Below are 23,476 nucleotides of genomic sequence, written 5' to 3' on the forward strand. Positions count from 1 at the left end.
GATTTTAGAGGAGACATGGAAAAGGGGAAATAAAAGGCATTAAACTGATCTGAAGAGTTTTTTGGAGGTATAATCTATAGTCTTGGCAACTGGTTAGATGGGAAGTAGGGAAAGGAAAAATAGGAAAGAGCCCTAGGTCTTAGGTGTCTGAGTAAATGGTGACATTATGAAGAGAAAGGTAAAATCTAGACTCTTAAAAACATTTTAAGAGGGTAGATAGGGGGAATGTTCAATTAATTTAAATGTAAACCCAAAGCTTATTTTTTTAATAGAAATTTCTCGTAACATAAAATAAGCCATATAATAAAATTTTCTCATTATATAGTTTTGGCAAATAATTTTAAGGAAATACAGATTGAGAAATAGATGATTCCCTTTACCACAAATATTTTATTCATATTCTAAAAAAAAGGCGGTAAGGGTTTTTCTCTTTAATTTTAGGGTAAAAATAAACTGAATTTAAAAAGAGGGAGAAAATATATAGCTTTCTAACAATAATCCAACTTCAGCCTTCACATCTATGTTCAGGGTAAGTCAGGTCCAACCTGGGAAAATTCAGGAAGGAGATTCTAAAGACTTCAATCACTTCGAAAACCTCTGGAACACAGAGGTTCTCACGTTGACCTGTTTGTGTCACTGATACAAAGGAACTATCCACATAGAGGGACATGCCAGCATTTCTTTGGGTCTCTATGTGAGAAGGTGAAGAAGGGGTTTTTCCAGCTACCCAAAACCCGGGACTAATATTTTATTCATTAAAATCATTTAAAAAAATTACAGAAGCATTATCTAATTTTAAACTGTACATATTTTTAAAACAACCAATTTTTTTTTAAATTCTGGAATGATAAAGAAATCATTAGAGGATTTCTATCACTCCCTAAATCACTCCAAAGAGAGAACAGAATAAAAAAACATTTTCTCAATTATTTGTATTTAAATGTCCACTCCCCAAATGACACATGAATGTTTTCCTGTTAAGACTGAAATCTATCAAAATCTATGGGAGATTTACAAATCCCCCCTCAAAGGCTGAAATGCAACTATCATTCAGAAAAATACAGTCGAGAATATTCATATAGTTGGATTACTAACCAAAGGTGAGTCTTCATACACAATTAGTCCATCTTGAACAGAAGGCTGAAGAGTAAGGGTTTGTACTGTGGTGTCCCTAAAGTGAAACCAAAACATTTTATAGTAAGTAAGAAAATACACTGACATGAATAAAAATATAGCACAGGAAGACTTCTTTTTCAGTTTTTGTTCACCATCCCACTTTTCTCAAAATGAATAATAACAAATGAAATTCCATTCAGCGACAGTATTTTGTAGGTGTTAATATAAATTACAAGCGTTTGGGAATTCATCCAGGTTTACAGATTATTCATGTTCTTTACTTTTCTTTTTCCTTCTAGTAATTTCCCTTGTGACCACTTCACTCCTCAAAAAATCACCTTCTGAGGATGAAGAGGAGAGATTAAAAATATATATTTGCATTGAAGAAATAATATTTATATTATTTGGAAAGAATTTTAATGGCGAGTTTGGTGATGACTGATGTGCTCATGTGGCCAATTAAGGCAATTCTGTGAATTACACACTGTGACCCAAACTGCCATCAGTGTGTGCAAAAGCCAGACTGTCTCACCTCCCTTCGAGAACCATAGATTTTTGAACATTTCTTTTAGGATTAAGGCAATCCTTTTCGTTTTCTTAAATCTCTTTGTTAGTATGTGCCAGACCTTCCTTTAGATCAGGATATTTGAATTATTAATAGTGAGCTATGACTTCCTTACATGATGAGATATGAAGTTCATATCACCTAAGAATATTTTTGCCAAAAATGTGTATATAAGCTGCAGGTGATAAGTAGGTCTAGACATGTTCAAGGGGACCAATTTTATATTTTCATCTTCTACATACACTCCATCTTTAAAATAAAAAATCCTATGGCCATCTTGATGATGTCACATGGTGAATTAAATTACTTTAAAAATGTGAGTAGCATCTTTCTTTCTAAGAATTCAAAGTTGTCTTTTCAAACTACCCTATCACTTATTCAAGTAATAGGTGGAGTTAGAGTTGTGTTCTTTTGAGTACCTATAATGTGTGAAACTTGGAATGTGAACCTCAGACTTTAGTGCTATAATATGCTTCTGAAACTTCTCCCTAAATGCTAACATTTATCACAACCTATTAAAGTTGTAAAATGTATATCTCTTAAAAAAAAAAGCCAACAAATACCATATGACAATCACAAATAAAGCAAACTTGAGACATCATTCAAGTGAGTTTTTGCTTTAGCAAAACAAATTTAATCAAAATCAGTCAACTGCCTTGAGACACAGTGGTGGGGTAGTGGAAAGAAGATTTTGTAGTCCGACCAATCAGGACTGAAATTCTAGTTCTTGTCACTTATTAGCCATCTGATCTTGGGTAAGTAATAAAACCCCCCAGGAGGCTTGATGTTGGAACACCAGGAAAGTAGCTGGCACAGTGTATGGTGGAAAGAAAGAGTGTAAGTACACGTCAACTTTGGCTATTTGATGATCTCATTCCTGCTTTTGTTGTGACTAAAAGTTCTTGCCTAATTTTCACCTGATCTTCAGGTTTTTAGCGTAGTTGGTGCTTCCTAGCAATCCCCTCCTTGAAAGATCAGGTTAGGTAACCCTACTGTATATTCCCTTTGAGCCCTGGATCTCCCCTATTCCACCCCTAACACACTGTATTGTAATTACTTTTAATATCTTTCTACACAAGACTATAAGATTTAAGACTGTGGACCACATCTACCTGTCCCTCCTCCTGTTCCCAGCATCTAATGGATGTCTGGCTCACAGGATGTATTTAGTAAATATTCATTGAATAAATGAATGCATGAACAAAATGACAAAAATGCTAAAAGTTAAAAATCAACACTGTAGCTTATAACATAACACACAGTATGTGGATTTCCAAATTTATTAGATCATGGACCAACTCCCCCCCTCTTTGGTAACAGAGAATCTGGAATATAGAACCTGCTTTAGTAAATGTTGTGTTAGATTAAAGCTGACTTTCCTAGATGTAAGGAATCTTTTTTTATTAATTTATAAGTGTATATTAGAAAGTACAGTCATGTCGAGAAGTAGACTTGGGGTTGACTAGTCAAGGGACTACCGAAGATATGGTTTATGTCCATCATGGGCTCCAATTGAGTTGAATTTAGACTTATTGTTATGAGTAACTCCTCCATCAGAGTCCTCATTTACCAGGGCTTGAGCAAGTACATTGCAATACAATTATCGACATTTACAATTTCTAGACTACCCAACTTCTTTGCACCTTGCTTGAAAGGTTTCTCCCTTTAATTTGACTAAATGGCAACTGGCTTCTTCAGTGAATTCCCTGGAGGTCTGGCCTATTGCTCTTCTTGACCTCTATTCCAAGCTCCCACTCTCACAATTCTGGCCCTTATGGGTCTGATGTCTGTCCTGTGATCTATTGCTTCCTATAGCCCAAGCACTATACTTCACAAAGAATTCATATTATGCTTTCATATTGGCTAAAATTCAAATTAACATGTGTTTGAAATAAAGCCTTGAAGATGTTAAGAAAAGTGAAAACATATTGTGACACTTTATTGGTACTTGTCACCTTTTAGTAGGAATAGAATGTTTCTTTTACAATGTAATGATATCTAGTCATATACCCATTTTCCATATTCCTGGGTCTTGTAAGTGTCCTATAGGACACACTTTATGCTATCTTTTACCAAAAAGTTAATTTTTAGAGTTTTAAACAAATAAGAACACAGTTTAACCAATTTCACTTAAATTCGCTGTTAATATTCTAGCAATACAGAAGCGGGGGGTGGGTGAGGAAGAGAAAAAGATGTGTTCACACAGATTTTTATAGCAATATAGTGAATTTCTCACCTCATTTGTCACATATTTAATGGGCAACAACATGACACCTTCCAGCACCAAAATGGAAAAAGGAACTCTTTTATCATTGTCAGTGGGAAGGAAATTCAAGTTGAATTCGAATTTTAAAAAGGCAAATATAATTGTTCTATAACACTTGAATTCAGATAGGATACAACATGCCAAATTAGATTTATCAAAAGACTTTTGTGCTAGAAATAAAAACCATAGTTTGATGGAATATGCACAAATCAGATGATTTCCAAAAGGGACTACAAATGAGAATGAATACAAATGGAAAGCATGCCTTTCAGTGGAATAGTCTGTGAGAAAGAGGAATTTATAGGAAAAAAGTGGTTTTGTTCTGTTCTTTTTATTGATCCTCCATCCTATACATCAAAGGAAAAGCAAAGGTTAAAATATGTAAAATAATATGCAATTAGGAAAATTGTTTGGCTTATATGAGAGTAAGTTTCACTGATTATGTAAAAGGGGAAAACAACCTACTATCTCCAGCATAGTACTTAATACAACAGGAGAAAAGCTTGTTTTTCAAGGTTAACTTACAATATTATAAACTTCAACTTAGTTAAGTGATGAGGTAATCATTATTGTCACAAGTAGCATATGAACTTACTTTTTTTTTAAGATTTTATTTATTTATTTGACAGAGAGAGACACAGTGAGAGAGGGAACACAAGCAGGTGGAGGGTGAGAGGGAGAAGCAGGTTTCCCACAGAGCAGGGAGCCTGATGCGGGGCTAGATCCCAGGACTCTGGGATCATGACCTGAGCAGAAGGCAGGCGCCTAACGACTGAGCCACCCAGGTGCCCCTTTACTCTTAAAGCCAATATAATGACTCCTTTTCAGAAAAATTGATTAAAATCATTGCTCTGTATTTAGGAGCATCTTGGATCAAAAGATACTAGTTCTCTACACAAATAGGCAATAACCCTAAGAGAATTATTTGCTACAATTTTAATTCTATTATGATTTGTTCCTCTCAAGAACAGCTTTGAAATATAAGCTCATAAAAGTTTAAATAGAGTCAATAATTTCAACAATACTGGGGAGAAGGAAATTTAAAACACACCCAAATCACATTTCCTTAGCCTAAGTTTAATAAAAAGATGGCTTTCCAGTATATAACTGTTATCCATAATGTTTGAATTAATTAGAATGTTCAGCTAATTGCTGACATAAATGTTCTCACCTCTCACTATCTTGCAGACTAAAGCTGTCTATCAATTAACACCTGTGTAGATAAAGGGGTTACTCAAAGAAATACGGTGCTAAACTCTATTCGTCTTTTAACTCTTTTTTTTAAAGTTTTTTTTAAATTAGATTTATTAATGTTTTGATAGTAATTTAAAATCATTCCAGATGCAATAAAAGTAATTAGGCTGTATACAGACCAGGTTTTTGTCAAAATAAGGAAAAAGAAAATTGTCCTCTGGAAAGCAAGCCCAATCTGTTCTTGAAATGTTGCTTGTAAAGGTATATTAACCTAGTATCTGCTAATTTACTGAGGAGCAAATGATCTCAGAATAGTGATGTTTATTTTGAAAATGATATTTTAGTACGTTATGTTTAAATTGGTTATGGTTAGCTTTCTTTTAGGAAAACGATAGTAGTTAAACGTAAGAGTGAAGGAAGAAAGAAGATACCTAAGAGTTTCAAATAGCTAACAAAAATAATCTCTAACTTCATAGTTCATTATATAATATTGGCTATAGGAATAGACTACTTGTTAATATAAGCCAAACATGAGAAAGGAAAGAGAGAATATGGCACATAGGAGGCACTTAACAAATATTTGCCAAATATTTTTAAAAGAGGGATGATCATGAAAATAGAAAAAAAAGTAATTTTTGCCAATAAGAGATAAGAATAACATCACTGATTGAAAAGTAAATGATGCTGAAAGATATTTTCAAGTGAAAAAGAGTTCATGGCATCATCAAGAATATCATTTCCACAGGCTTATTTTATTTTCTTTTTTTAAGATTTTATTTATTTATCTGACAGAGAGAGAGAGAGAGACAGCGAGAGAAGGAACACAAGCAGGGGGAGTGGGAGAGGGAGAAGCAGGCTTCCCGCAGAGCAGAGACCGGGCTCGATCCCAGGACCCTGGGATCATGACCTGAGCCGAAGGCAGATGCTTAACGACTGAGCCACCCAGGCGCCCCTCCACAGGCTTATGTTAAATAATCAATAAAGGGGTGCCTGCGTGGCTCAGTGGGTTAAGCGGCTGCCTTCGGCTCAGGTCATGATCCCAGAGTCCTGAGATCAAGCCCCATGTTGGGCTCTCTGCTCAGTGGGAAGCCTGTTCTCCCTCTCCCACTCCCCCTGCTTGTGTTCCCTCTCTCTCCGTCTTTCTGTCAAATAAATAAAATATTTTTTAAAAAAATCAATAAAATAAAGTAAGGGACACTAGAGTAATTTTCACCAATAAAACAGAGAGTGGTACTTAGACAAAGCTAATGGCAACAAATTTAAGATTTAAACAATGTTTACAAACATTCTGGGCTCTCTTGAATAGCACTGAACACCATTTTCCTAACCTTGTCTATAAAAGCAAATATATTTCGCCATGTTGAGAGAGAAACTTCCCAAGGCCCTCAAACAGAAACAGCCACTAATATAGCAGTCCTGCGACACAATAAAAAAAAAGGAAGACACAGGTAACTGTGATTGCTGCAGTGTTTGTTAAAAACCAGCACTGGGGGGCCCCTGGGTGGCTCTGTCAGCTAAGCGTCTGCCTTCGGCTCAGGTCATGATCCCAGGGTCTTGGGATTGGAGCCCTGCTTTGGGCTCCCTGCTCCGAGGGGAGCCTGCTTCTCTCTCTCCCTCTGTCTGCCGCTCCCCCTGTTTCTGCTCCCTCTCTTTCTCTTTCTCTCTCTCTCCTCTCAAATACATAAATAAAAAAAAAATCTTAAAAAAAAAACCACACCAAAAAACCTATCACTGGCCTAAATCTGAGTCCTCCAACATTGCTCAATCACTTAATCTCTCAAAGCCCAGGATTACTCATTTCTACAGAGGGAATTAAAATAGACTATATGAGGAACACAGTAGAGTAAAAAGCAAGGAAGCTCAAAGTGGAGAGAGAAATAGTATTATTATATGTGCTTTGAAGGAAAAGTCCTTTTAATAAGATAAGCAAAATATTATTTCTGCCAAAGGGACTGAAAAGACTCCAGCTCTTAAAATAGCTGTTTGGGAGGACAAACAGTTTATTTAGCAGTCAATCACTCATCACTAATGTGTCCAGATGCAAAAAATCCTAACAAACCATAAAAGAAAGGAAGACATTAGGGGGATAATATTTATGGAAGGAAGTCTACTGTGATGCAACACTTCGCCCTTCAGGGGTAGGTTCTCACTGGGAACAGCAGGTAGAAAACAGCAACAGCAAAGCAGTCATCCAATGGAAGCTAAACATTTCAAAATATGCTTCATTTTCAAAATCTACTTCCCTCCTCACATCTCCTAGCACTATATTAACACTTCTTTAAAAAGAAATTCCTCCGATATGCAAAGCCATGCTGATAATCAAATCTTTTAACAAAATCTGAAAGTTTTGAGCTGTCCAGCCTTTAAAAATAAATCTACTAAAATGATATACTTAAAGATTGGATCTTTTGTCTTTACTCTGAAAACTGGCTTTCTGGCTTGGTAAATTTTAGGAACTCAACATGATGTAATTTCTTTGTGGGAACTTCATTTCCCCTTTTCCAGCCAAAAAAGAAAAACAGCTATGCAGGTCTCTTATTTCCCTTTTCCCCTGACATTAAACAATGCATTTTCTAATCAGTTTTTTAAAAGGAATAGAAGAACAAAATGCAGATTCAGATGCAAAACTGAGTGAGTGGGCAAAGATATACACACACAGATGAAAGCAGATTGTAAGGCTTGGGAACACAGTGTCCACTCGATAAATCTGTATCAGAAAATATAGTAACCAGTAATTTATATTTCTTAAAAGCCTCAGTAATTGGGTAATAACATAAAAATGTGATAGACTCCAAAATTAGTAAGTGAATACCTTTCCATATCAGGATATTACCTAATCTTTCACTCAATAAGTATGTATTGAACATTTACTAATGGGCATCATTTTAGATGTTGGACAAGTATTTGTGAACAAAACAGGGAGAAATTCCTTCCCCTGATGAACTTAAACTCGTAATATATTTAAGCGAACTTAACTCACCATACTAATAATGTACCGTCTCTGGTATAGTATGAACTAGACCTTGCAAGAGATTAAATATCAAAAGATATTTTACCAGAGGCAATTCAGAATAAAATTGAAATGCCTATTTTTGATCTCTAAGACAAATGAGAAATAGCCTGCTGCTATTGAAATTCTTCAGAAGACAAGTCCACCAGCCCTCCATGACGCTGGCTTGGCACATGTCTTCTGGTTAATAACCTGAAATACATTTTCTGTGTAATACTTGTTGCCTAAAACTCACTACGTAAGTTGCATTTTGTATATATCATATTATCTAGTATACTATAATCTTGAATTATTTTATCCTCATTTCTGACTGTTCATCAAATTGAAAAAACTCACAACGCTCAGTGTTAAATTTATCACACTTCAAATACTCAGGTCAAGTAGAAAATAGTATGTAAATAAGCACTGTTATTTGGAGAACCCATGTTTAAGTTTTCTGTAATATACCTACTTTATTTTTTATGATAGATTTTTCTTAAGGAAAGACACTACTGCATCATAAGAAAAACCAGATATATCGTATTTATTTACTTATAAGTTACTTGCTTTTATTTTTTTTATGTTCAATTAGCCAACATATAATATCTCATTAGTTTTTGATGTAGTGTGTGGAGATGAGCATTGGGTGTTATAAGCTATATTGCTTTTAGAAGCAAAAGTTAAAGAGTTCATTTCAGTCTCAGACATTTTCCAGTGTCATTTTATTTTATTTTATTTACTTATTTTTTATTATTATGTTCAGTTAGCCAACATAGAGCACTTATTTTATTTTTTTAAAGATTTTATTTATTTATTTGAAAGACAGAGAGAGGGCACACACGTACAAATGGGAAGAGGGGCAGAGGGAGAAGCAGACTCCCCAATGAGCAGGGAGCCTGATGCAGGGCTTGATCCCAGGACCCTGGGATCATGACCTGAGCCAAAGGCAGATGCTTAACCAACTAGGCCACACAGGCACCTCCATTTTATTATTATTTTTTAAAGATTTACTTATTTATTATTTGAGAGAGAGAACACAACCAGAAAGGTGGGAGGGAGAATCTCAAGCAGACTCTACGCTGAGCGTGGAGCCCAAAGTGGGCCTCTATCTCACAACCTGAGATCATGACCTGAGCCAAAACCAAGTCGGATGCTCAACCGACTGCACCACCCAGGATCCCCTCTAGTGTCATTTTAATGGCTGAGAAGAAACAAATATGTCCAATGACTTAGAGGTCAGAGGATAGGAGCAGAGCTCTAAGCACATTTCTTTGTCATCTTATGTTTTATCTTAAAATTTGATGGGGATTTTGAATGCTATTCCATAACATACTCAGTTGTTTCAATACAAAAATGGTCACCATTAGAGAAACAGCATCGAGGAGCTGAGCCAATACCTGCAGGAATCTACACTGAGCTAAAGACAGCTGACACTGCAGAGCCAGTTCAGCCTCTGGCCACTTCTGCTCTTCTGGTATCTATCTTATTTCTTGAGTCCAAATTTAAATAAATGAGCAGTTATAAATGGCCATCATGTTTCCACAGCTTTATGAACTCTGTCAGGCTAATCACTGTGGAGGGCCTCCAGAATGATGCTGCAAAGGCCGTCAGAGCACTTTGACTCGTGCTGGTGGGCATTCCACCAACTTATGTCACGTTGGGATTTGAAAAGTTCTTTCACCTGCTGGACAATCTCTTCTAGTCTTACAGGATGAATAGGAGGCTGTGGTTCATTTGTCCTGTTCTCTCATTTGAGTTTAGAGGTTATTGCTGTTTATTTAAGGTTAGTCAGGAGATCTCTAAAACCACACCAAAAGAGGAAAAAAGTACTGATCATAGATGAAACTTACAAAACTAAAAGACATGTTTGTAAGAGGCAAAAGATGAGAAACAGGCTACTGTCCATCAGTGCTACTCAAATGTCAGCTTCTCAGTGAGGCCTTCCCTGGTCAGCCTATTAACAACTGTAAGCCCTAGTCCAGCTCCCTCCTCTACTTTATTTTTCCCCATGGCCCTTACCACCTGATGTATCACGCATTTTAATTATCTTGTTCTCACTCTCTGTCTCTCTCGCACCAGCACCTAGAATATAAACATAAAGCCTGGGGTTTTTAACTCTTTCATTCCTGATGTAATCACTCAAGCTAGAGAAGTGACCGGCATACAACAGAGGTTCCATAACGTTTGTTGAAATGGATGCATTCCACTCAACGATTTCAGTCACACCCTCTAAGGCTGTAATGAATACTTGGTAGTTTCTTAAGCACTGTGCAAATTGTGTATATTTTTTCTGAAAAGTTTTTCTTCCCTTCTCCTCACTTTGCCTGGCAAACTATTCAGGCCATTCCTTAAAGGCTCAGCTCAAATGTTGCCTCTGCTTTGAAGCATTACTTGTTTCTCACTTCTCTCCTCCTGGTTGAACTAATTGTTTGATAGAAAGTACTTTACACTTAAGAACTTTTTAGTTGCTCATATAACTGTCCTTGACTGTGAGGACAAGGCACACCATCTACACACAAGGGGGGATCATCTGTATATCTAGTGCCTATCACCGTGCCTTAGACCTTCTAGGCATGCAATAAATGTTTGCTCAAAGAATGAATGAATGCTATTAAGTATGGCACACTTCCAACATGGAAAGCAGATTATTAGCTATGATACATTACAGAAGATCAGAGATTCTGTTCTCAAGAAGCACACATGATAGAGAGATATAAAGCATATAATTCATGTCAGAGGGTGAGAAGGGCAATAATAGAAATTAAGACAAAGTTCAGGGGGAACACAGAGGAGAAGGCAATTAATTCTGACTAAAGAGAATAGAGTCTTGATGACTAAATATTATTTTAACTGGCAGGTATGGGTAGAAAATGCTTCCAAGCAGAGGAACAGACAAACATGTAGAAGTTCGGAGATACAAGAGAAATTTGGGGGAACACTGAGCATGTCTAGAACATAGCTGCATGGAGGGAAGTAGAGCTGGCCAGGTGAGGTGAGCCAGTGTTCAGTTTTCTTAAATGTCATGCTCAAGAGTCTGATTTTCATTTCATGGAAATGAAGGACCAATCACCTGTTCATTTCAGAGAGAGGACTCTAACTGGATGTCTCAAAGACGGATGGGAAGGAGGAGACATTGCATTTATTCGTTTAACAAATATTTATCAAACATCCACCACGTTCTAGACATCATGCTGGAAGGAGGCAGTTCAAAGACACATCCTTGCCCTTAGGGAGACCTCACTGATCAGCAGGGGAGACAGAGGTGGGAACATTTAATTGTGATAATGAATGACATGCACAATAGCAGAGACTGTTCTAGGTCAGTGGCTCTAAATATACTATCAATAAAAGTTTTTTCTGAGAAGGTACACTCTAAAATATACAAAAACAGTAACAAAAACTGAGCTAAGATGAAAAACAATATCTAAAAAATGCTTTTAAGGTTTTATTTGTTAAGAATACAAAAGCTTTTGTTCTCATTAAAAATTAAAGAAGGATATTTTCAGGAGAACAATGTGATTGATATACTTTAGTATTTGTGTGATGTAAAGGTCTAGTCCTAAATTCAGTTTATTTTGAGAGCTGTTAATGGCTATTATAGCTGAAAAAGTACTCACGAAGACATGGAGATCCAGACAGAAGGGCAACACTGACTGTACTCCTATAGCACAACATGTATCTTTCATTCTCATTTATCAGACATACAAAGGATTTTGTTACAATCAGGCTTGGGAATTTCCATCTCTCCTGACATCTATCAATGGCTCTGCAAACTAATCAATGCCACATTTTATATTTTGAACAAATGGGTTCAAAACTCACTGCAACTCTTCATTTATAAGATTTTTAAACATGTTAGGAAATTGTATTTCAAATTATTTTAGTGTGTAGGTGAGACACCTCAGGAACATATGATCTATTTCTACATTTCAGCACTTCTGACACCACATGTGTGGGTTTTCCACACCCAACAATTCTCTAATTCTCTGCAGACACCAACTGGGTGTCTACAAGGTAATTCAATTCAGCCACTAACTATGGGATGGAGCTGGCACAGATCCCACTGGTCAAGGGCTCAGTTTTATGAGACTGCCCCCACTTCAGACACCAACTGCAAGTCCCAGGCCTTCTATACTTCTGATAGAACAGCTATAAGTCAGGGGTTGCCAGGACCCCCTCCTTGGGTTCCATAATTTGCTAGAACAGCTCACAGAACCCAGGAAGGCACTGTACTTACTATTCCTGATTTATTATAAAGGATACAATTTAGGAATAGCCAGATGGAAGAGATACATAAGGCAAGTTACGGGGGAAAAGGGGAATGTGCATAGAGGTTCCATGCCCTCTCTAGGCACACCACCCTCCCAGCAGGGTCACTGTGTTCACTAACATTGCTAATGCTAGTGCCCCCAGGCCTTCCACACATGCCAAAGTGGCTCCCGCCCTATGATGATTAAAAAGATGGCTCTCCTTTCCTTAGACTGGCTAAGTGTCAGGAGTAGAGGTAGGGAGGTATTGTTAACTCCAACGAGTTGAGTCTACAGTTTATCCCACAATGGATGCATTAGGCTTCTCTGAAACTCAAAGAGATTTTCAGCAATAGGCAATCACCTTCTTGTACCTGAAAGTTCCAACCCTCTAATCAACAGGGTTGGTTCATCGGGCAACCAGCCCCCAGGAGCTATTCAGGAACCCTAGAGCTACCTTATTTGCATACAAAAGACGCATCTCACTCCTGAGATTACAAGGGTCTTAAAACTGGAGAGGAAGATCAATGTTTTAACAAAAAGATACCCTTATTACTCAGGACAAGGGTTTTTTGTTTTTGTTTTTTAAAGATTTTATTTATTTGACAGAGAGAGACACAGCAAGAGAGGGAACACAAGCAGGGGAAGTGGGAGAGGGAGAAGCAGGCTTCCCGTGGAGCAGGGAGCCCTACGTGGGCTCCATCCCAGGACCCTGGGATCACGACTGGAGCCAAAGGCAGACACTCAATGACTGAGCCACCCAGGCGCCCCTCAGGACAAGGGTTTTAGAAGCTCCTGTGCCAGGAATGGGAATGAAGATCAAACATATATTTCTTATTCTATCACAATATCACAGGGTAAAATATTATTACTTTCAGCAACAAAAAAGTCTAACCATCCAAACAGTTATAAGCACCCAATTTAAAAATGGTCTCTGCAGAGAAGTTTTTTTTTGTTGTTTTTTTTTTTTTTTTTGGTTTGGTTTGGTTTGGTTTTTAAAGAGAGAGAAAGCAGGGGAAGGAGAGACAGAGAGAGAATTCCAAGCAAGCCCACAGCCCGAAGTGGGGCTCCATCTCATGACCCTGGAACATGACCTGAGCTGAAATCAAGTCAGGCACTTAACTGACTGAGCCACCCAGATGCCCCAAAGATTATTTTTTTAAGTAGTTGTTTTCTACTTTACTGCTAAAGTAGGACTTTTGCCTTGAAGGATCAAATTAAATGCTTTTTTAATTTTTTAAAATATTTGTCATGGGGCACCTCTCTGACAGTCATTGAACACACATCAATGAATTGTGACCTCCTGACTTTGTAAAAGACAAATGTGTAGGTTTGACAGATCTTTTAAATTCTTCACAATAAGATTACAAGTGCAACTGTAGTGTAGAGATTTTCATGGTTAGTTCCTATCTTGTTACAAAATACTGAAATAATTCTGGCTTTATTTTAAACGTCTTGATTATCAAGTGGTGACGTATATGATTATCAAACTGGTGACATCCTGTAGCACTTTGTGCAAGTCTACTTTCAACTTTGTAGCAATGCTTTGTTCTGAATCATTATGAAGAGAATACTATTCATGTGCGGTGTCCTCTGTAATCTTACTCCAGAGACTTTTCTCTTTTCAATCAAATCAGATGCACCATCTGATGGTTTTACTTACATAATTTTCTGCCAGTTTTATTTATATTTATATTATTAATACTATTTTCAAACCTCAGTTATTTTTCAAGAATCTTTTAAACCACTGTCCCCTCTGCGAGGGCCGCTTAGTTAAAAACTAGCTAAGTAAGACTTTTCCAGGCAGAGTTGATGAGAAAGGGCATTCCAGGCTGTAAGAGTGGTATGTGGCAAGTTACGGAGTCATGAATACACATGTGATACTTGGGAATCATAAGCAGTTCATATGGCTTAAGCATAAGTATGTGGGAGAGAAAGGGTGGAAGTTAAGACCCGTGAAGCAGATGGGGCTCAAACTAAGGAGTACGGATTGGATGCTGTTGGCAGTGGGAGTCATCAGAGGGTTCTGAGCAAGGCAGTAAGTGATCAAATTTACTGGTTGGAACAACAATGAAGCATGAAAAAGATAGACTGGAGGCTGAGTTCTTAGCCAGGGTACTACCGCAATAATCTAGGCAAGAGAAGATAAGGAATGGAATTATGGCCCAGAGGAGGAGGGAGGGAGATACTACATCTATTACAAGGGTGGCATTGAAAGAACTTGGTTACAACTCTGGAAAAGAAACTAATGCAATAGTCCAGGCACTGCCAGTGACCATGGGAAAGGAAAAGAAGAGGATGTTTAGGAGACCTTAAAAAATGAAGACATGATTTCACAGTGATCAGCTGTCAAGATGAAGGACAGGGAAAGATAAAAGGTACATGGTTTACAGGCCAGGTGACTGGATACAGGATTCCATAAGTGCAGAGAGGAAGCATCTTCCTTTTACCAATCACGTATTTAACACTGCTTTACTGATACCTGCCATGAACCGGGTAGAAAGGGGGCTGCAGGATATTGACAAAAGAAAAGTTGGTATGAAGAGATGGCTATTTTGGATTTGAAATGCCCCAGAGATACCTATGTGGATATTTTTAAAAGAAAAATGCAGATCTAAAGCCAAGAAAAGAAGAGGCAGAAGATATGGCGCTCACCTATATATGGATAGAAAATAATACAGACTTATATATAAAGAGGGGATTTAATTTTAACTGGCTCCCTACCACATACGAGGCGCTGTCCTAGTTACATGTGATATGTCATTTAATCCTTATAATAACTCTCTGATACAATTTGGGCTCAAAGGTTACCCGACATGCTTTCTTTTAAAAATATGAGACTTCCAGGGCACTTGGGTGGTGCAGTTGGTTGAGCATCTGACTCTCGGTCTTGGCTCAGGTTTTAATCTCATGGTCATGAGACTGAGCCCCACCCTGGGCTCCATGGTCAGCGTGGAGTCGGCTTGAGATCTTGTCTCTCTCCGTCTGCCCCCCCACTCATGCTCTCTCTCAAATAAATGTTTTTTTAAAAATGTGAGGCTTCCATTTCCTTTTAGCTCAGTTTTATAATAAATGGTTTATGATTTTTATTTTTGACACAGGGCATTCCTGAAAACCATATCTTAAAACATATTAATAGGGTTGACTGTAGCATTACCGCCATCTAACCAGTGATGACCAGAAACCAGTAAGAAGTATTAGTAACACTGTTCAACTAATACACAAGCAGAACTGGAGTCCCTGGTGGAAAATGATATTCAATTATATACAACTGCCACTGAGACCTGGTTAAAAAACCCTTACATTCAGAACATGTGTGTGTGTGTATATAATATAAAAGACACCTTTGTTGGTAGGGTATGCAAAACTCGTAGTCCTATCCCTTGCTTTATTCAGTTTCACTTGGCTGCAGGCTCACCCTACTCTGTTCCTGATTTCCTATTCTAATCAGGGAATGACATACATGACTCACTGGTCTTGCTCAAAGAGGTTATAAATCTCGTATTTGGGGATTTATAACAAGTCACATATACTTCCGCCTCTGTGTCCTCCATTTTCTGATTATCACACCAATATTCCCCCACAGTACCCTAACTCCCTCTAATCCTATTCCCCCGGGTCAGACCCTAGCTAGGCCTGGTACCTTAGGCTGTTGGCTGGAGTCTTATTCCAACTTATCACTAGCCTAAGTTCTCACCGCCCTCTCTCCAGTCACTGTCACCTGTGGTAATTTTTATGGATGCATCTTGCATTGGGTCAATTCATCCACCAAGTCTCCAGAACGCACAAAGCTACTGAAATGCTAGGATGTCTTGCTGCAAATCCCACTACGAAGAGGGTCATTACTGCCAAACTTACCCGTTTTCTCCTTATCACATTAGCCTTTAAAACACTGTCACATAAATTCCATTATAGCACTGATACTTCCCTGTCTATTGTATTATTTATTTATTGCATATTTCCTCATCACCACCAGAAACAAAGCTTCATGACATTAATGACCTTGTCTGTCTTGTTCACTGCTGTATTTTTCAAGGTCTAGAACAATGCTAGAGATCGCACTGTCCTTCAGTAAAGGGTCCCGTAGTATATGCTGTTGGTGCCCTACACAGATCTCCTTTACCACCACCAAATGCACCTAGCCCCCAGCTACTGCAGCAGTGATTTCCAAAAGTTCATAGCTGTACCCTTCTCCAAAGAACTGTGCTCCACCGGTGGGGAGCTACTCTGCCCAGAAATGCCTGGGAGGTCACAGGTTCCCCCTGATCCTCTCCTAGGGGGCAGCCCATAACCAATGAGTTACTGATATGGGGGCAAAAAAGGCTGGCCCTCTTGCTTCCCAATCGGATAACTGGGTAGTGTCATTCATGCTCCAGAGCTCTCTGTGAGGAGGCTGAGTCCAGACTTCAACTAAAACCATCTCTTTCCACTGCTGCATCCTAACTCCTTCGCTTCCCTGCAAGTTTTGCCTCAAAGCACTCCCTCTAAAATTACTTATACAAACATTTCCGTCTCGGGCTTTGTTTCTAGAATCCCCATCCTAGATATTTGTTGACTGTCTGAATGAATGAATGATGTAAGAAGGTAGAAACAATTCTTAGATTTTCTAGCACTGTCCTGAATTCTTCCTGTTACAAACTACTACGCAGCTGCGTGTGGTGTGTCTCCAGTCCTCTATGCTCTTAATGGAGTTGTGAACTGAGCAAATCCTATTAAGATGCAAATATACTTACTTAATCTAAGCACCTCATGCCACCCTTGTCTGTTGTCCCTGCTGCCATCTTCTGAAGAGTCTGGCTTAACAGCATTATCTGCCTCACTTATAAGGAGCAGTACTTTATGAAGCATTTTAGATTTTAATAAATACAAAGACTGTTGAGAAGTAGAGGGCACTGGCCCAAGATACTTCTTCACTCTCTCTGCTCACCTAAGGGCGCTATGAGCACCCAACCACCCATGCTCACTAGAGAGGCTGAGAGAGAGAGAAGAGCAGATATAAGTGGTTAGGATATGATGTTAAGCCTGTTCAGATAATCTGATATGGAAACCATTGTAAACTTGAGTTTATTTTTATTTTTGTAACAACTAAGGACTGAAACTGTTTTTAATCCTGCCCGCATCAGAGTAACCTAATTTATAATGGAAGTCAGTGAGAGAAAATAATTCTCTTAACAAAAATATGTTTTACAAGTTAAAAAAAAAAACCCACAAAGGATTAGGTTATAAATTAAATTGACATTAGTGACTGACTTGAAGAAGGAGAGATGAGACTGCGGTGGTGGTTGAAGGGGACTTGAGCTATAATTACAGCATTTTATTTCTGTAAAAGGAAGAGTAGAATCAAATTTGAAAAAAATATTAACAGTTGTTAAATCTCAGTGATAAATTTGGGTATGTGTTATATAGTTCTATTTACATTTTTTGGATTTTTAAAGTTTTTCACAATCTAAAAAAAGTACGTAACACTTGAAAGAAATGTGGCTGTTCTCTAATGGCAAGGGATATAGCAAAACTAAGACAAAATGCCCAGGGCATTGGTGGTTCTCAAGGTTGTTTAGCTTGTGACATCTTCCTTGTTTCCAGTCTTCTCTTCCAAAACAGCCCACAGCATGCTGGTGGCTGGTACTTCTAGATTCAGGGGTCTGTGTAAGCTCTGACTCAGCAACCTCTATAACCCTCAACCTGTGGCTGGAGCACCAAGAGAGCTGAAGCGGCGTCAGTCTGGAAGGGACATCACAGAAAAAGGCCACAGGAATTCATTTGGTTTATGTTCTTATGAATTCCCTGAGTGACAGTTGATGACATACCTCAGGGGAGGCAAAGTAAGTTTAATAATCAGGAAAAGTGGTCAAGAAAACAGAACCCCAAATTTTATAAGATGTTACTATTGAAAAAATGGAAAAATATGAAAAGACCTTGGGGTCAAGATGAGCAAGGATTAGAAATACGATGCTAGAATTTAAAAAATTAAGCTATTATACATGGACTGAAGTCTAGAAAGTAAGACTTGTTTGACTGACAGTCTTACCAGATGGTTGGTACTTTAGTGAGGAATTGACTACAGTTCTTTTTTTTTTTTCTTAAAGATTTATTTGAAAGAGAGAAAGTGCAGGGGCAGAGGGAGAGGGAGAGAGAGGCTCAAGCAGACTCTGCACCAAGTACAGAGCCTTTAAGGGCTCGATCTCACAACTCTGAGATCATGACCTGAGCTGAAACCAAGAGTCGGACCCTTAACTGACTGTGCCACCCAGGTGCCCCACGAATTGACTAAAGTTCTATCATCATGAAAATACAATTCAGTCAACACAACAAAGTCAAGAAGCAACATGGTACAGTGGCTAGAGCACAGGGCTGACGCCAGGTTGTAAGAAGCCCGCTCTGTAACCTCAGCCAAGTTATTTAACTTTTCTGTGCGTCAGTGTCCTCACCTGCAAAACAGAGAGGGGAACAGTACTGATCTGAGAGAGTTGTAGTGAGCAGTAATGAGTTACAATTTGAAAACAGTTTAGAAAAGTCCAGAGTAGCTGCTGTGTACATGTTTGTTAAAGAAACAAAAATCATAAGGAAATTTAACTGGATTTGAAGACCATCCAGAAAGGAGTAAAAAAAAATTATTATTACAAACCTGAAGATCTATGTGGAAAGGTTGGAGGGACTGGCATAATTCCTTTAGTGAAAGAGAGGCAGTAGAAGGCATTCTTAGTGGGAAAACTACTGTCCAATGGCTGATAAAATTGGTTTTAAAATAGCTTTTTCAAATTCATTGTGGGTAAGAGGAGACAGGAGTATCTCAGAGGTTTTGTGTAGCAGCTGCGTGTGGTGTGTCTCCAGTCCTCTAATGCTCTTATCAGTGCTAAGGATGTCTTGATGGCTCAATACTAACTTTTTCTATGAGACTTAGAGAAGCTTTTAGTTTTTCTATTTTCTGTCAATACATCTATTTTCCCTCTGGGACTTTGTGAATTTCTAAATTTAGACTGTCACACTCAGTGTTCTTCAGCCTGAGGAAAGTCTTGTATGTCGAATTATGCTGTGCCCGTATCTTCCTCTTGGCAACAACCCTTGCCTCTATGCACATACAGCCCACGTTATACCAAGCTGCCTCTCACTTCCTGGTTTTTAGATCATATGTTTCCAATAACCATAATGCCCGGTTCTCTGTTCTATACTTCGAAAACTCCTGCCGATCCCTGAACACTCCGTTTGAGTGCCACCTTCTCCAGACACCTTCACCATATTACCTGCGTATACTCAGACAGTCGGGCACCTCTCCCCAACGTTCCCACAGAACCTGCACATGCTTCTTTCATAGCTCAGATACAGCATTGTATTGTAAATGTTGTAGCCTCACCCACTAATAAGCAAGCAAGCTCCTCTAGGTCAAGACCGATATCATCATCTATAAGTCATCATGCCTTAAAAGCCACTGACAAACAACAGGAATCTAATAAATACAAGTTAGATAAATGAATTAATACATAATGAATAAACCAGACTCTTGCCTTCAAAAAGTTCCCTATCTAGATGAGGAAGCATGACTGGGGAAAGTGGAGGGGATGCAAATGAAATGTAGAAATTAAATATAATGCAAATCAGAGTGAGATTAGAAAGTGGGGTATGTGGTAAGAAACTAATATTTATTAGTCTGCCTAAATATTTAAGTGCCTAAAATATGTCAGACACTGATTGGTCCTTTCTACACATTCTCTCATTTAATTTTCACAGCCATCCTTTCAGGTATTATTATTTCAATTTGATAAGCAAAGAAATTAGGACTCAAGAAGTTCAAAGCCGCCAAAAAGTTAATGGCAAAGACAGGACTTGATCTCTAAAACCCATATTCTTTCTTTCTTTCTTTCTTTTTTTTTTAAGATTTTTTATTTATTTATTTGACAGAGAGAGACACAGCGAGAGAGGGAATACAAGCAGGGGGAGTGGCAGAGGGAGAAGCAGGCTTCCCGCGGGGCAGGGAGCCCGATGTGGGACTCGATCCCAGGAGCTGGGACCATGACCTGAGCTGAAGGCAGACGCTTAACGACTGAGCCACCCAGGCGCCCCTAAAACCCATATTCTTTCTTTTGCAATGGTACAAATTTAGTCCTATGCAGTTTCAGAGGAGGGAAAAGTTACACTTAGGATGACAAGTCAGAAAAGGTTCCATGTAGAGGCAAAAATGCACCAAATCTTGAAGGATTAGAAGAGAAACAGAGTGCATTTTAGATGGAGGAATAAAGACAGGCATGGATATAAACTCAAAACTTGTGAGTAGGACACAGAATGGTCTAGTCTGGAATAAGCTGAACAGACATGAGGTAAATCCCACTAAAGAGAAAGTATGGACTATATAGGGAACCTGGGAACTCTATATTCACAATGGGCACCACTAATAGAAAAATAATCAACCAAGAGCATATGGGTCATGCTAATGATTGGATCTGTGCTGTCATCTTCATATATGAAGGGGAGCAAATGAAAAAAAACACCTGGTAAAGTTAAGTATTTCAAAGCCCTACGATAATTCTTAATATAGAAGTGTACTTTTATCCACAGAGGAAATACAGCTACAGAGGTGACATATCAAGTGTCCTCTTTAACATCAAAGTAATATAACATTGTAGAAAAACAAATAAATAGATGTACTTCACAAATATGAGGCATGTAGTCTCTTCTGTTTGTAATACATACCATAAAAGTAATTATATCCATTAATCTTTTAAATTACCTAAATCATACAAAGGACAACATCTTGATTTTAACTAAAAAACGAATTAAATTGCCCAGCTTGTTCATTTTTATGAGATCTGATCATTAAAATATAACATAGTAACACTTAAAAAATATACTGGTTGTATGTTTTATTCATGTATGTTTGGTGATAGTTTTACTTATCAAGAGAATGTGTTGAGTGGCCCATAACTAATTTTGTTGGAATGACATCTATAAACTAAACTGAATGTGACTGATTATTTAGATGGTGACATCATAAATCCACGAAAGGGAATCTAAAATAAACAAAGTAAAGACATTAAGTAGGTCACCCATAGATCAGAGAAGTCTGGAACATTTTTTTGAACTGCTGTTTTTAGGTCTTTTAAAACATATGTTTTTCTTAAAACAATTTTATGACCTTATATTTTATGGCAAATACAGCCCTAAAGTTGTATATAATGAAAAAACTCCCCACATTGAAATCAAGTTTAATTAATGAAGATCCTTTAATATTATATATTTTAAATAGAAACAGAGTTTTTACTTCCAACTTCATATAATATATTAAATATCAAATATTGCCAAATAGAGATGCCTGGGTCCATGTTAAAATGAGTAGATATTTTATTTGTAATACATCATCAATTAATAATGTAGCAATGGGTGCTATAAACAAAAATAATACAAATATTAGGCTTTGAAACTTATTACATTTTGAATTTAGAAAGTTTTTTCATAGATAACACACCTATATACTTATGTGGGCAATGTCAAAATTACCACAGAACATAAATAAGCAGCACACAATTCTTTACTATTTATGGATCATTTGTTGCCTTAAGACAAAAGGTTGGTATAAAAGACACCGTAGGCAGAAAGTAAGGCATGGTATCTCTCTAATCTTCTCAACTTTCTAAAGCACCTTGAATACCATCTTCTTCTTGCCTATTTAAAGATACTAGAATATAGAGCTAAAAGATACTAGAAATGACCTTGTCTAGAGATGAAACAACTGAGACCCAAAGGAAAACCCAAAGATAAACAGTCTTAAACACATATATAAATTAAAGATTGAAAATCAATTATTTAAGCATTCATATAAAAAAGTTTAAAAAAGAAAAGCACATTAAACCTAAAGAAAATAAAAGGAAGGGTATAATAAAGACAAAATCAGAAATTATTGAATAGAAAAGAAATATACAAAAGCCAAAAGTTGGTTGCTTGAACAGACCAATAATGTTGATAACCTCCTGGCAAAAATTATCATGAATAAAAGAGAGAGAAGGCAAATAACCAATACCAGGAATAAAAATGAAGATATCATGACTGAGCCTAAGGTCAGTAAAATATCATATGATATTATAAAAAACTTTATACCAATAATTAAAGGAATGATTCCTAGAAAAATAAGACTTATCAAAACTTCCTGTATCAATGAATTATAAGCAAAAGGCCTGTTTACAATTAGTGTGACAGTGACATACACCCAGAAATAATTACTAAGTACCTGTCTTATTTCTTTGCCTTTTTTACTGATTGTGCTAAGTAACTTCCATAATTTACAATCAGAATTGATTGATGCAATTCAGCCTAATACATCTTTCTTTAAAAATATTTTGGTGTTCCACATATACAAATGGAAAAACTGCCCCATCATACAAAGGGACTCTCACATAAAATGCTTCATTTTTTCTGGGGCACAAATCTGTGAGCTAGGGCGCCTGGGTGGCTCAGATGGTTAAGCGTCTGCCTTCGGCTCAGGTCATGATCTCAGGGTCCTGGGATCGAGTCCCGCATCGGGCTCCCTGCTCCTTGGGAGCCTGCTTCTCCCTCTGCTTCTCTCTCTCTCTCTCTCTCTCCTCCTCTGTCTCTCATGAATAAATAAATAAAATCTTTAAAAAAAAAACAAAAACAAATCTGTGAGCTAATTTCAATCTCTGATGTCATCTTTAAGAGAAATTGGTTTTTTGCTTGACAATTTTAAAATCTAAAATTTAAATTCATTTGTTTTTGCTCTAAATTGACATTACATGCTTAAGTGACATCAGAATACACACTAATTAAAAGTTTCAAGTAATTACATATTTTTAAGGGCACCACTGTGTGGTAGAAACTAAACACAATGCAGCCAAAATAAAATAGCTCAAATTCTCCTAAGAATGAACAACTGCAATGCTCACTGTATCATACTTAAAATGTCAAAAATGGGTCCTTCCATGTGCCTTGTGGCTCAAAAACTAGAACTGTGATGTTATAAACAAAAGTTATTCGGGTGAGAACTAGCAAACTAGTCAATGAGTTTGATTCTTTCACTATTTTCCTCAAACTTTGTCCATTAGGCAGAAAAACTGGTTTTAAAGCTTAAAGGTGAAAAGAAAAAGTAGTCAGTT

At 37.5% G+C, this 23,476-nt stretch overlaps 1 protein-coding gene across 6 annotated transcripts in view; it reads right to left on the minus strand.

Annotated features, from left to right (window-relative positions):
- The window catches only part of VWA8 (von Willebrand factor A domain containing 8), a 342,103-nt gene that overhangs the window by 144,431 nt on the left and 174,196 nt on the right, over nt 1-23,476 (minus strand). For all 6 annotated transcript variants that reach the window (XR_003519024.2, XR_003519025.2, XM_027588721.2 and 3 more), the window contains one exon: nt 1,096-1,171. Coding sequence is in view for 4 of the 6 variants with exons in the window: in XM_027588721.2 (XP_027444522.1) it covers nt 1,096-1,171 (76 nt within the window). In the remaining 2 variants the exon portion in view is untranslated. The remainder of the gene's footprint in view (nt 1-1,095; nt 1,172-23,476) is intronic.

This window comes from Zalophus californianus, chromosome 3 (assembly GCF_009762305.2).
Source record: "Zalophus californianus isolate mZalCal1 chromosome 3, mZalCal1.pri.v2, whole genome shotgun sequence".
Taxonomy (NCBI): domain Eukaryota; kingdom Metazoa; phylum Chordata; class Mammalia; order Carnivora; family Otariidae; genus Zalophus; species Zalophus californianus.